This window comes from Podarcis filfolensis, assembly GCF_964270895.1.
Source record: "Podarcis filfolensis genome assembly, chromosome: 5".
NCBI lineage: Eukaryota > Metazoa > Chordata > Lepidosauria > Squamata > Lacertidae > Podarcis > Podarcis filfolensis.
In genome coordinates this window covers 49,181,349-49,193,690 of record NC_139608.1, presented here as the reverse complement: position 1 = coordinate 49,193,690, position 12,342 = coordinate 49,181,349, and the positions used below count along the sequence as shown (strand labels likewise).

Here is a 12,342-nt window from a genome sequence, read left to right as displayed (position 1 = left end):
GACAGACTCCAGTTGTAAGTTACAGTATAGAAAAGAAAACCGAGCACTAGTAGAACAAATGGTGAAGACAGTTGTTATTATTATTATTATTTTAAAAATGTAAATCGCTGATGTTTGATAATTAAAACAGCATTACAACCACTGACCTTTGTTTCTTTGCTGGTTGAAAACAGGAAGGTGGCCCATTCCTCAACGTCCTTGCTAGAGAGTGAAATTACATTTTAAGGAGACAGATAGAGAAACAAAATATTAGGAATGAGATTGTATTCCTCTGAAAAATGTGTAAAGTGTTTTTTTTACTTTTAAGAAGAACCAAATCCTTGAGCAGCATCTTCAAGGTGCTCAAGGGCCTCCTCCCTATATGCCAAGGGGCAGAGAAACTCTGGAAAAACATTGAGAGAGTCACAGGCCAGTGATGGTTGTGACCAGAGGCAAAAGTGGCAACAAATCAGACTTTTAACTTTGTCAGGTAGGCTACATCCCACTATGCAAAACTCAGCGGTCTTTACACCCTACACTCTACATCTCTTCAGCCAGGCAGGCAAGACAGTTCAAGGACAGGAAAAACTAGGATGAGGAAGGTATGAAGCAGGGCTAGTGAAGGAGCATGGCTTGGGGAGACTTCTGGGAGAAAGATATGGAGGCCTCAAGGGCCATATTTGAGCCTTGGGCTTAAGATTCCAGAATCCCTGGCATGAGCAATACAGTGGTACCTCGGGTTAAGTACTTAATTTGCTCCGGAGGTCTGTTCTTAACCTGAAACTCTTCTTAACCTGAAGCACCACTTTAGCTAATGGGGCCTCCTGCTGTCGCCGCACCACTAGAGCACGATTTCTGTTCTCATCCTGAAGCAAAGTTCTTAACCTGAAGCACTATTTCTGGGTTAGCAGAGTCTGTAACCTGAAGCGTCTGTAACCTGAAGCGTATGTAACCCGAGGTACCACTGTATTGCTGGGTGATATTCAAGTAAGTTTTACTCAGAGTTGAATACTACCCTGGGTATATCCAGAAAACATCTAAAGCATTCTTGGACTCCAGCAGTTGGCCAATAGTCAGAAGTGGTGGGGGTTGTGGTCTGGCAAGATATGGAAGGCCAAAGTTAATCACCCATGATTTCAAGATTCTCACAAGTAATCCTTCACCATATAACCAGGGATGTCTTTATTCCATGGCTTTAGAAGATTTCAAATCTTAAAAGAAACTCATTCTCTATAGTCACCCAAATAGGACATACTTCTGATTAGGCATGGTTAGGACTGCAAACTAAGTAAATTAATTTATCAAATCTGCATAAATTTAGGAGTCAAAGCAATAGCACTGAAGCAAAACCCTAGTTTATTTTAAATATACACAGGTCCCGCTATCCAAACACTTGTTATAAAAAAAAAATCACTTATCCAAAAATGAGGAATTAGTATGCAAATTATACACACCACAGATCCATAGAGCTGGACCTGAGTGTAGTACTGAAAACAAATAAGCAGCCTTAAAGAAGCCTTACTTTTTGTGTTTTGCTGGTCCACGGCAGCCGTTTCACCAGAAACCATGGTGGGAGGAAGTGAGGAGGAAGGGGGAGAGATCAGACAAATAAGAGCATTTTTTTCTTTTCTTATTTGCCTTTGCAAGGTTTCAGAGGGCTTTCCCAGGTATTTTTGACATTTTGTCATATTCTGTGGTCGGGAACACATTAGAAATTTCCACAAAGAGATCAGTGGAAATGGTCAACTTGTTATGCAAATGTTTGTTTATGAAACGAATTCCTGCAAATGTATTCTGTTTAGATAGTGAGACCTGCATGTAATGTTCATCTGCAGCTTTTATATGCACTACTTTGATAAAGAACAGTAAAAAAAAATCCATTATTTGCTTTATTTATTTAGCTGAACAAAAGCATTTTTAATCAGTGTTTTAACCCAGACATAAAGGCATATCCATGCATTGGCCTGAGCATACTATGTGAATGGGAGCAGGGTGACTGCACACATTGAAAAGGATTAGATCTTCTAACCAAGACAATTATGGTTTGCTTAGCAACCTTGGCATTTCACACTAAGGCTGCAGCTTCCTACACTGTCAGGATGATGTTGTTGACTTGGGTTCCAAGCTCATATAGAAGGCATGCTGGAAGGCAAGTGCAGAGATAGCCAGACCAGTCTCTTGCAGGGTGGCATTTCAATACACCCACTGGGGACCCCACAGGTTCTGCCCCTTTATTGTGAGGATGAGATTCTCCTGTCTGATGGTGACTGCGATATCTATATAAAAAACAATGTTTCTATCAACCACCACCTTTTCCATTAGTTGTTGTTAATGTGTGGCTGTAGGCTATAGAGGGAAATGAGGGGAAGATGGGGCTCATCAACATGGGAAGGTAGCCCATCTAGGAGAAGGAAAACTCTGATCCTAAACCTCTGCTGCCTTGCAGCTAAACTCATTCGTGGGAAGGCCTTCAGGAGTAAACCCTGAGGAAAATTCTGTACCCACTGCCTTGCAGGAGTGGTTAGAATCTTTCAAAGTAGCCTTTAAGGAAACTGGCACTCCATTCTAAGTTACCGAAAACAAACAAAGGGTATTTGTTTTCTTTGAGGTCAGACTGGTTTTGTTTCAGTGCCAAAGTCTCTGCTGGGTATTGAATGTGCAGAATAAGGGGAGGAGAGTATAAGGTAAAAAGGTACCTAACAGGATTTGCATTATCTCTTTCCAAGCAGCACTGATTTCTCTCACAAGTTCTAGGTATGCTGACTCTGGGAAAATCCCTGCCGCATGTGTAATGCCAAAAGAGATTATTCTGTGCCTGATTCTTCTCAAATAAAGATTCCCTCATAATTTACCTTGTAGCACAGCTCTTCTTCTACTTCCGGAACAGCCTCTAAAGTAAGGGTTTTTCAGAAGGGAAGCACACTATAATAAGTGGCTTAACTGGGCAAGAAAGGAATCACAGTAGGGAAACCATTCTTGATTTATTAAGCTATGGTGGCTCCTTAAATTTCCTTCACCTCCACTCATCTTGCTATTCAAATGTATTTCACGAGCTTTGTAAACGTTGTAAGGGGAATCCTTTTTTTGTGTAATATATATGATGGCTTGTGTGATAATTTCTTTGAGGATGTGCTCTGACCAATTTGAGGATCCTGTACCGGTATTTTAAAATTTTTTAATTCATTGCCTTCATACTAGCAGGTATGAAAGCTATACATACATATCTGTAAAGAATGGTGAACATACCTGTCTGATCCAATAAGATAGAAAACCCTATTTTCTGTTCTGATGGTCATCACTTCTGCAGGCTTGCATTTAAACATCTTCTTCACAACCGTCATTTTCTCAGGGTCACCTATGCCAATCTCTATTTCTGAAGTCCTGTTAGGTAAATATATGAAAGATGTACTCAGTCTGTGTGGCTCATTGTGTTAAAAGATGTCATAGGCAATGATCTAGCATTGTAAAATATGTTCTTGTGCATGATGAGACTGTTTTTACTGCATGTCGTTTCTAATTCTAAAGTGTTTTGGTCTTACATAATCCAGAATGGAAAAAGCAAGTGCGAAATAAGAACTTTTCTGCCCCAAATTCTTACCCCAATCCATAGATACAAAAAACATCGGAGACATAACTCAACTTCAATATGTCTATATACTGTAGCACCACTATGAACCGTGGTTGATTCTTGAGATCCTTTCAAGTACAGGTTTTTACAATCATGTAAGTTCTAATAGATGAAATAAACTGCAATCTTGTGCATGTCATAAAAAGCATGTAATGTATAATATAATGTGGTATAGTGGTTGGAGTGTTGGACTAGGAGCTGAGAGACCAGGGTTCAAACACCTGCTCAGCCATGAAACTCACTGGGTGATCTTGGGCCAGTCACCATCTCTCAGCTCAACCTACCTCACAGGGTTGTTGTGGGGATTAAATGAGGAGGGAGAGAACTATATATTCCACCTTGTTAAATTACGCCACATGGCAGCCTAATGCATTCTGGTACATTCCTTTTCCGATACAGCACACTCACAAAGCTTGGTTATTTTAACTAGTTATATAAAAGAGAATCACATGAGGTTTTAAATGCGTAGACAAGTGTTATATAGTGATACATATATTTAAAATGATATTAATCCTGTCTCCAGCAATGGCCCCTTTTGGACAGAGAAGACTTGGCCACTGTATTCCATGCTCTGGTAACTGCCAGACTGGATTATTGCAATGTACCATTTATACTTTATATGGGGCTGTCTTTGAAGACACCTTAGAAACTTCAATTTGTCCAAAATGTGGCAGCCAGATTATTCATTCATTCATTCATTCATTCATTCCTCAAAATTTATATAATGCTGAATTGTCAAAAACCTCAAAGCAGAAATGAATCTGTTTAGATTAATTTTACAGAAAAGGAAAACAATTTTGGATAAACAATAAAGCACAGATTATTTAACTGTAATAGGTGAGTCGAAACTGCGAAGAGATAGACGGAAGTCAACAAAATCATAAGGGACTCAAACCAGTATGAAGGACTTTGCGCACAGAATATTCAAGTATTGGTTTGAACTTCCAAAAAAATGTTTGTTTAAGAAAAGTATTTTTGTTTTTTCTAGTTTTTGTTGTTTTGCTTTGGTTTTTTCCTTTTCCTTTTTCAATGTTCTTCTGTTTATCTTAGATCTTTAAATACATTTACTGTGTATTTTGTAACACCTATTTTTATCCTAGAATATGTCGTTGAAGATCAAATTATTCTTTTTATTCTTTCTTTGTGAATTTTGAAAATGTAATAGTTTTTGTTTCAATTAAAAAAAACCAAACAAACCTCAAAGCGGTTTACAAAAGATAAAACAAGGAAAAGCAAGGAAGAAACCACAACCACGCTTTAAAAACACACAAAACTTAAAACAATAAAGCAGATTAGAATTACCTCAGAGCATCTGGAGAGATGACTGGCTGAGGTTCCATTTTAGAACTCATAGAACCCTAAACAGCTGCACGGGTTCTCACACATTAAAAGCACATTACTGTGAAGGGGTTGCAGGGCCACATGGTTTAGCCACTCTCCTACCAATGCACCCCCCAGGCACTCCACCCCACCCCAGCTGCAGGGTCCCTATATGCATACCATCAGAGCTTCTTTGTGCAATAAGTAGTTCTGATCAGGATTCCCCCTAGCATGGAGGCCTCTGCATGCATACATCAGGAAGTGTGTGGGACCCTTTTCAGAGCTGAATACATGGTTGATGAGGGGGCAAGTCTTGCTCACTGCCTCGCAGTGATTTTAACCTGTGAGGTGGTTCAATTTCATATTGTGCTCCACCATGCATTTGGGAAGAACCTGGAGAAGAACTTTTTTTGAGGGGGCCAGCAAGCAGCAATTCAGGTAGTCAGGGACTGTTAAAAGAAGCTTTGAATGGACAGGCGGAGTCCTCCAAACCCTGGGCGGCCCCTGTGTGGAATAACGACTCAAGACAACGTGCTATGGGATTAAAATTGGCCACAACTTTATTATGTTCTAATGTGGGTAGACCTTGGCTCAGTCATTGTGCATTTATCCCTCCCAGTCCCCCGCCAGGGATCTAGATATCCCACCTGGGGAAGGCAAAGCCAAGCCTGTGCTAATGGTGCCGCATAGGGTCCAGGGGGCTGCGCGTGACAACGCAAAGGGCGCCCCCCATTTAATGTGGGGAGTGGTCATTCTGAGACATGGCTAGATACTTACTCATTGATTTCAATGTAACCCTTTAACTGGGCACCTTTAAGATACCTCAGGACATAATCATTCTTGCCAGACTTGGAAAGGATAAAGTGTCTCCTTTTCCAGGAGTTCTGTTGGAAGAAAGGTAAAAGACAAGGAATTAGAAATACAGTAACACTTCATGAGTACAATTATTATTGCTATTTGCTCATCATTATTATAGCAGCAGCAGCATGGCTATTATGGTGTCAACAGTACCTGATTGGAGAAAAGATGAGGAGGTGGGGATTTGATGAAGAAACCATGCTTGTAGACATCTCCATAACTACAATTTCCTGATAAAGAGATAACAGCAAGAAACATTCCATGTTACCTCCATAGGAAAAGAACCCTGAAGAGTGGATTTCTGTAACCCTTAGCCACAGACCCATAGTCAAGGAGAGAGAGAAATCCAATTCAAAATGACAAAAATCAATGATATTTGTGTTTGAAGTAAAATATGAAATTGTTTTTGACCAGTCCTACCATGACTGCTTCAGTTTGATTTATTTATTGAAGTGCTTATGTTTCTCCCACTCACATAAAATATCAAGGCAGTGCACGGCAATTTAACAATTCCCAGCAGCTGGGGCAAAAATCCAATTCAGAAATTTGGTTGAAATCAGAATATAGACTGGAAGATCTACCTGAATATATGCTGAATGTTTAAAGGGGAGGTGGTCCCTTTGTTCCTACAACTCATAGCACATCTACTACTAGACCGGCAAGCACAATCCAATATAAAGTGGTTAAAACTATGTCAGGGAGCAGGACAGTCTGTATGGATGCTGCTGCTGGAAAACCCAAATCAAGTACTTGAAAAATATCACCCAGTAGAAATGAAAGATTGTGGGTGGAGCATCATGGTGAATCAGAAACAGGGCTTCTTGATCTCAGGCTAACTCAGCCAATCCTCATCCCTAGGACTCATGCAGCAACAATCCTATGCATGTGCAGAATGCATTTTCTACAACACTGAGTGAAGGGAGTCCATCCCATATCTTTGGATCAGAGGGCAGGGCTTTAAGTGCAAATGTGTCAGTTCCAACGTGGCTCAAGACCTGAATATCCCTGCCCAAATATGCAAACTCTGCCATGTTTAGGAACAGGGACACGGCTAAGCCGCCAACCTAATAACAAGACAATACATGGCAGCGTCATAAAATTGTATGCTAATTTTGGTTGGAGTCACATACTGATTGTATCCATTAAAAAAAGAAACAGTGCATGTTGAGAAAAACATGAAAATTGCCAGGGAAACAGGTATGGCCTGCTGTCTGGATAAACTCATGAGACTCCATCTCATACCTATGCACATCGTTCGTGGAGCATCCATTTTGATTGCTAATTCAACCTAGTAAACAAACAAATAGTGAGGGTTAAAGACCACTTTAACTTATGTTTAATATGTACTGCCCCAGTGCGCCATCACTATAATCTAGGACTTTGTATAAACCACACCTTGCCTTTCCAGTAAGTACTTGCAGTTCCTGTTTAGATTAAATAAACAGAATATTATGAGGAACAGAAGTACTTAATTTTCTTTTTTCTTCTTCTGCTATGTGGTATATAAACAGAAACTGTAACCAAGCAGCAGTTTATCAGATGTTAACGAATATTTGTTATTTGTCAGTACCCATTAACTAGGTTAACAAAATATTAACATAGATGTAGATGGTGACTGTGTGCCAGAAAATAACTACAAAAAACCCTCAATTTATAATTCTCCCAAAACGATGCAATGAATATATAACATAAAGAACAGCAATATTTTATTCCTACAGTCCTTTCTTCCCATTGAATGTTTTGAACAATAAAATGCAATTAGCATTCCACAGCATAAAAAGGGCAACAAAAGACCGTAAATTAGATCAACAGTTGTTTTTGAAATGAATGGATGGGTGTACTGCTTACAATAATACCTTCTTCAGATCAAGGGAAGTAATAGTCCTGCTCTATTTTGCCTTGACCAGACCCCACCTGGAGTACTGTGTCCGCTTCTGAGTATCACAGTTTAAGGATATTGACAAGCTGGAATGTGTGCAGAGGAGGGCAACCAACACGATAAAAGGTCTAGAAACCTAGCTTTATGTGGAATGCTAGAGGGAGCTGGGGATGTTTAACCTGAAGAATAAAAGTCTGAGGAGCGATATGATACCCATCTTCAAATATCTAAAGGGTTGCCACATGAAAGAAGAAGCAAGCTTGTTTCCTTCTGCTCCAGAGGGTAGGACTTGAACCAATGGATTCAAGTTACAGGAAAGGAGATTCCGACAAACATTAGGAAGAACTTTCTGACAGTAAGAGGTGTTCAACAGTGGAACAGATTACCTTGGAAGGGGAATAGACTCTCCTTTATTGAAGGTTTTCAAGCAGAGGATGGATGGCCACCTGTCATGGATGCTTTAGTTGAGATTCCTGCCTTGCAGGCGGTTGTGCCTTTGGGGTCCCTTGCAACTCTACAATTCTTTGATTCCCACCAATGAAACTTTGAAAATTTTAATTAAACAAATAAATACTTTCCAAAACTCTGGTAAAACCGATTCTGATTTAGAATGTTTTGGTTTGGTAGAAATGAAACAAGTGTGGGCTGAAGTATGAAGTAACATCAGAGGGACAAGAGGCATGAGGTTGTCTCCAAAGCAGCACTAAGTCACATATGAAATGGGGTGGTGGGGGTGGTGTCTCTCTCCTCTTTAAACCTATACATGTTCACCTCAAATGCCTGAAGAGATCCATTTATTTCTGTACTCACCATTTGCTCCTAAAAGTGGAGAAAGGTTTTATTAGCAGTAACCACAACACAAAAGTGTATAAGGGACTCTGAACTTTCTATGTTCCTCTCACCAGAGTTCATTGGTTCAGCCATTTACTTGGGAAGCAGCTTGGAATTGGGGCTAAGAAAAGAGTGTCAAGAGCAACCAGTGTAGGGCAGATACAATGACCGCTCCCCACATTAAATGGGGGGCTCCCTTTGTGTGGTCACACGCAGCCCCCTGGACCCTATGTGGCACCATTAACACAGGTTTGGCTTTGCCTTCCCCAGTTGGGATACCTGGAGGTCTCCGCCTACCTCAACCAGTTGCCCAGTCCTTCCTGGGGAGGCATTGTCAAGGTGATCAGGCCAGGTAGGGGGAGGGACTACCCTGCCCACACAATAGGGGGAGGATCTTACCTGGGAATCGTCAGTTGGCTCCAGATGCTAAGCCCATCGGAACATGAACTTGCACTATAGAAACTCTACAGAAACTCTTACTTTGTGGATGTAATAGGTTACACACATTGCATCCAACTACTTTGTGAGACTATGCATGCACAGCTGAACTAACCACAAGCCTGTAAATTAATTGATTTAAAATGCAACCCTGAAATCGCAACCATACCCAAACAAGATGTGTTGTTCAGTCATATCCAGATTAGGACAAATCAACCTACCTGAAAGGAAAGTGAGATATTGCAAGAAATATATGCAATATGCAATTATTGATCAATTTTGTTTTTGTTGATGCAAGAACAAATAAATAGGTATAGAGAAAGGAGAATTCCCTGGATGCCAAGATCCAGGTTTGGGCAAGTACTCTTTGGTGAGAGAACCTCAGCAGAGATTTAAAATCACAAAATATGCAGCAAAGTAAATAGAGGAAAGATAGACTGCTAGGTCTTTAAAATATCCCCCAGTGATGCATGCACATACACAGTTTGGCCTTTCTTTAGCCCAAAGGCTGGATCAAGAATTGCCCACATTCTGCGGGAGTTTTTTTTTGCCAGCAGGGAATTAGGTGACAGCTTAAAATTGCTGTCTGCACCTATCAACCCAAACTTCCACCACTAGTATACACACACACACACACACACAACTTACACTTAACACAGATACCCCCTTTCTTTTCCTCACACCCTATCCACATGCATACACACCCCATCCACACACTCATTCTCTGTGAACTGACCATGTGGAAAAATGTGCGTGGAGGCAGCCATGAGGGCATTGCAGAGTGTGCTCCTATGCCAATACAACCCCCAAGTCTATGATTCAATTCCCTCTTCCCCAAGCTGCTCTTTGCCTCCTAGGATAAACATACCAATAGCTATGTTTTAGAAGAAGAAAACACTATAGCTGAGCAATAAGCTTAAACCCGGCATTCCACTGCTCTGTCTTCTTTTCCTATCTCCTCCTCTGTTTGACAAAAGTAATTCTGAAAACAGCAAATCCATTCTGGGACAATTTTATTTGCGGACTGATCATTAGACTTAGTCAAGTTAGTTCACTTTTTGGAAAGCAAGTTTGAGGGCGATCTTACTTCCATTCAAACTCACACTGCCTCTCACTTCCTGCTTTATTCGGAACAAACTTGAGTTGATTCAGGTGTTCTCTAAAGAACTCGGTCTCAGGAATACTTCCGATAAGATTCAATCAATATGCATTCAATTTTACTTGCCATCAAGCTGAATGACTCAAAAGATTGGTAATATATTGCTCTTTTTGTTAATATCCCATTTCTACTACTGACTAATCACATTACCTCAGTTAATGTCTTATTTCTCCTATTGACCTATGTTTGCTGCTATTTACTTATATTACCCCTCAGTTGTATTCCAGTCAAATTAATCTAATGGGTAGCGTTTGGTGATTTCATTTTATTTTTTAAAGACGCCCCTCTCATATAGAAGGCACAGAACAAATGATGGTTAATGCTACAATCCTATGTACACTAAGCTCAGTGAACTTAATAGGATTTATTTCTGAATAGTCTTGCAAAAGATTGCACTACATGTTGTAGTGAATTAAAAGATCTCTAAACAAATATTTTTTAAAGCTAAAACAGTATAAAATTTTTCTATGTTACCACTTGGGTCTGAGCAGACACACACTTGGTCTTGGTAAAGTTGTCAGAATTAAGAATAAACCAGTGCTACATACCACAATTAAAAATATATTAAGATCAAGGCACGGCAATATAAATGTGAAGGAATGCCATGATATACAGAGAGACTTATGAATTTACAGCAGAGAATGGTCACTGCAAAATGTCAATATATGATTAGAAGAGAGGGGTGGTCACTCTTTAAATCACAGCACATTTTCACCCACAAACTGGATTTAGTGGAAGAAAGAGCTTTTACATTGCACAACTCTTACCCAAGGAGGCTTTTTTCAAAATTTAAAATAGTACTGTTTAGCCTTTTTAAAACAAAATCAAAACAAGCCACTTAAGAAAAGTGTATGTGTGAAACAGGAGGAGGTTGAAATTGATACTGCTAGCTTTTACTCTAAATGAACATGAACATTTGTAGGGGTACTTACAGGCACTGGGTGTTTGCGAAACTGAAGATCCACAATGTCAAACCACGACAAGTTATAGTTTCCAAGCGCTCCGTTGCTCTTAGTTTAATGCTGAGCAAATAGCAACTGCCTCCTTATACCAGGCTGTACTATGAGTCATAAGGAAATACCCAGGCTTTTTCCTCAGGGCAAATGTACAACCTCCTGTCAAGCTGAAAGAAGTTTCAAATTGGGGAAAGCCAGAAGTGGATAGCATGCTAATGTGCCTTTGACAACACCTGAGAAACAGACATAGCAATAAGCTTACATTTAACTCAGTCGCAAAACACATCCTGGAAAGAGAATGGTTTTGGTTGTTTCTCCTTACAAACAGCATGCCCCCCCCCAATGTTGCTTATATATATTACGGTCCCCTATTTCATTAGAGAAATGGGGGAAAATACTGTAGTAAAAGAACTGTGCTTTATTTTGAATGATCATAGCAACAAAGGGAATCAATGTGATATATATTCCCTGCCAAGCAGCATATTTAAAGATAAACACAGAGCCTGCAAACCTAGCCCCCCTTACCTGAAAATAATACATATTAAATTCAATATGACTGAGTAGAAATGGTTTGGATAGCACTGTAATTTTTGAGACTTTCATGCAAGCAACAAAAAGTCACAGCTTGCTTTAACCTGGGCATTCCAAAGGGATCAAGATTTAGGGATTTCCAAGCAGTTGTTTTTTTGGGAATGACCATCAGAATCTTAAATGTATGCTAATCTTCTCCCATAAACCAATGCTGAAAGAGAAGAGGAAGTTATTTGACCTGCTCTGCAAACGTTCACTGGATAATCCAGTGAGGGTTTATCGACACTTCTTGTCCCACTGCTTTCCTCTGGGAAAAACTGCTCTTCAGTGCTCCATCAGAGCAAATGGCAATTGGGGTTTTCCCTTGAGAAGGAGCAGGGCAAGAGGGAAGCTGCTTGGACCCCTCATGTTACACTGCAGTTGATCTTCAGAAGAGGGAGAGGAGAAGAGGAAAATTTAACCACTTAGGGCCCACTGTCACCGATGATTGATCAGAAGAAGGCTGTTGAGCTATTAGCGTCTCCTTCAGTTCCTGCCACATCCTTCTCTACAGAAACCTCTGGGTGTTAAGATCAGCAGAAGGAGTTCTCTTGGTAATTCTGCTATCCTTGGAAGTGTGGAGAATGGTGGCAAAGGGGGAGGGCTCTCTCAAAATTGACAGTTAAGGCATTTGTTTTGCAGGACCCTTCTCTTTTAAGCAATCGATATTGCTGTTTAGAATGGATATTTTTATAATTGCAACTGTTTTTGTTTTTATAAACTT

General features: G+C 40.1%; 1 protein-coding gene across 4 annotated transcripts in view; it reads right to left on the bottom strand.

The window, feature by feature from the left end:
- The window catches only part of PLEKHS1 (pleckstrin homology domain containing S1), a 29,498-nt gene extending 18,352 nt beyond the window's left edge, over positions 1-11,146 (bottom strand). For 2 of the 4 annotated variants that reach the window (XM_083616726.1, XM_083616727.1), the window contains exons 1-6: positions 11,025-11,146; positions 7,028-7,073; positions 5,939-6,015; positions 5,705-5,811; positions 3,226-3,360; positions 147-201 (exon numbers count right to left, since the gene is read on the bottom strand). In XM_083616726.1, the coding sequence (XP_083472852.1) occupies positions 147-201; positions 3,226-3,360; positions 5,705-5,811; positions 5,939-6,015; positions 7,028-7,055 (402 nt within the window). In that variant the 5' untranslated portion in view covers positions 7,056-7,073; positions 11,025-11,146. Of the gene's footprint in view, positions 1-146; positions 202-3,225; positions 3,361-5,704; positions 5,812-5,938; positions 6,016-7,027; positions 7,074-9,102; positions 9,128-10,725; positions 10,977-11,024 lie in introns of those variants that run through there. The other 2 variants (XM_083616724.1, XM_083616725.1) reach the window with 2 other exon arrangements.
- Positions 11,147-12,342: the final 1,196 nt, after the last annotated feature.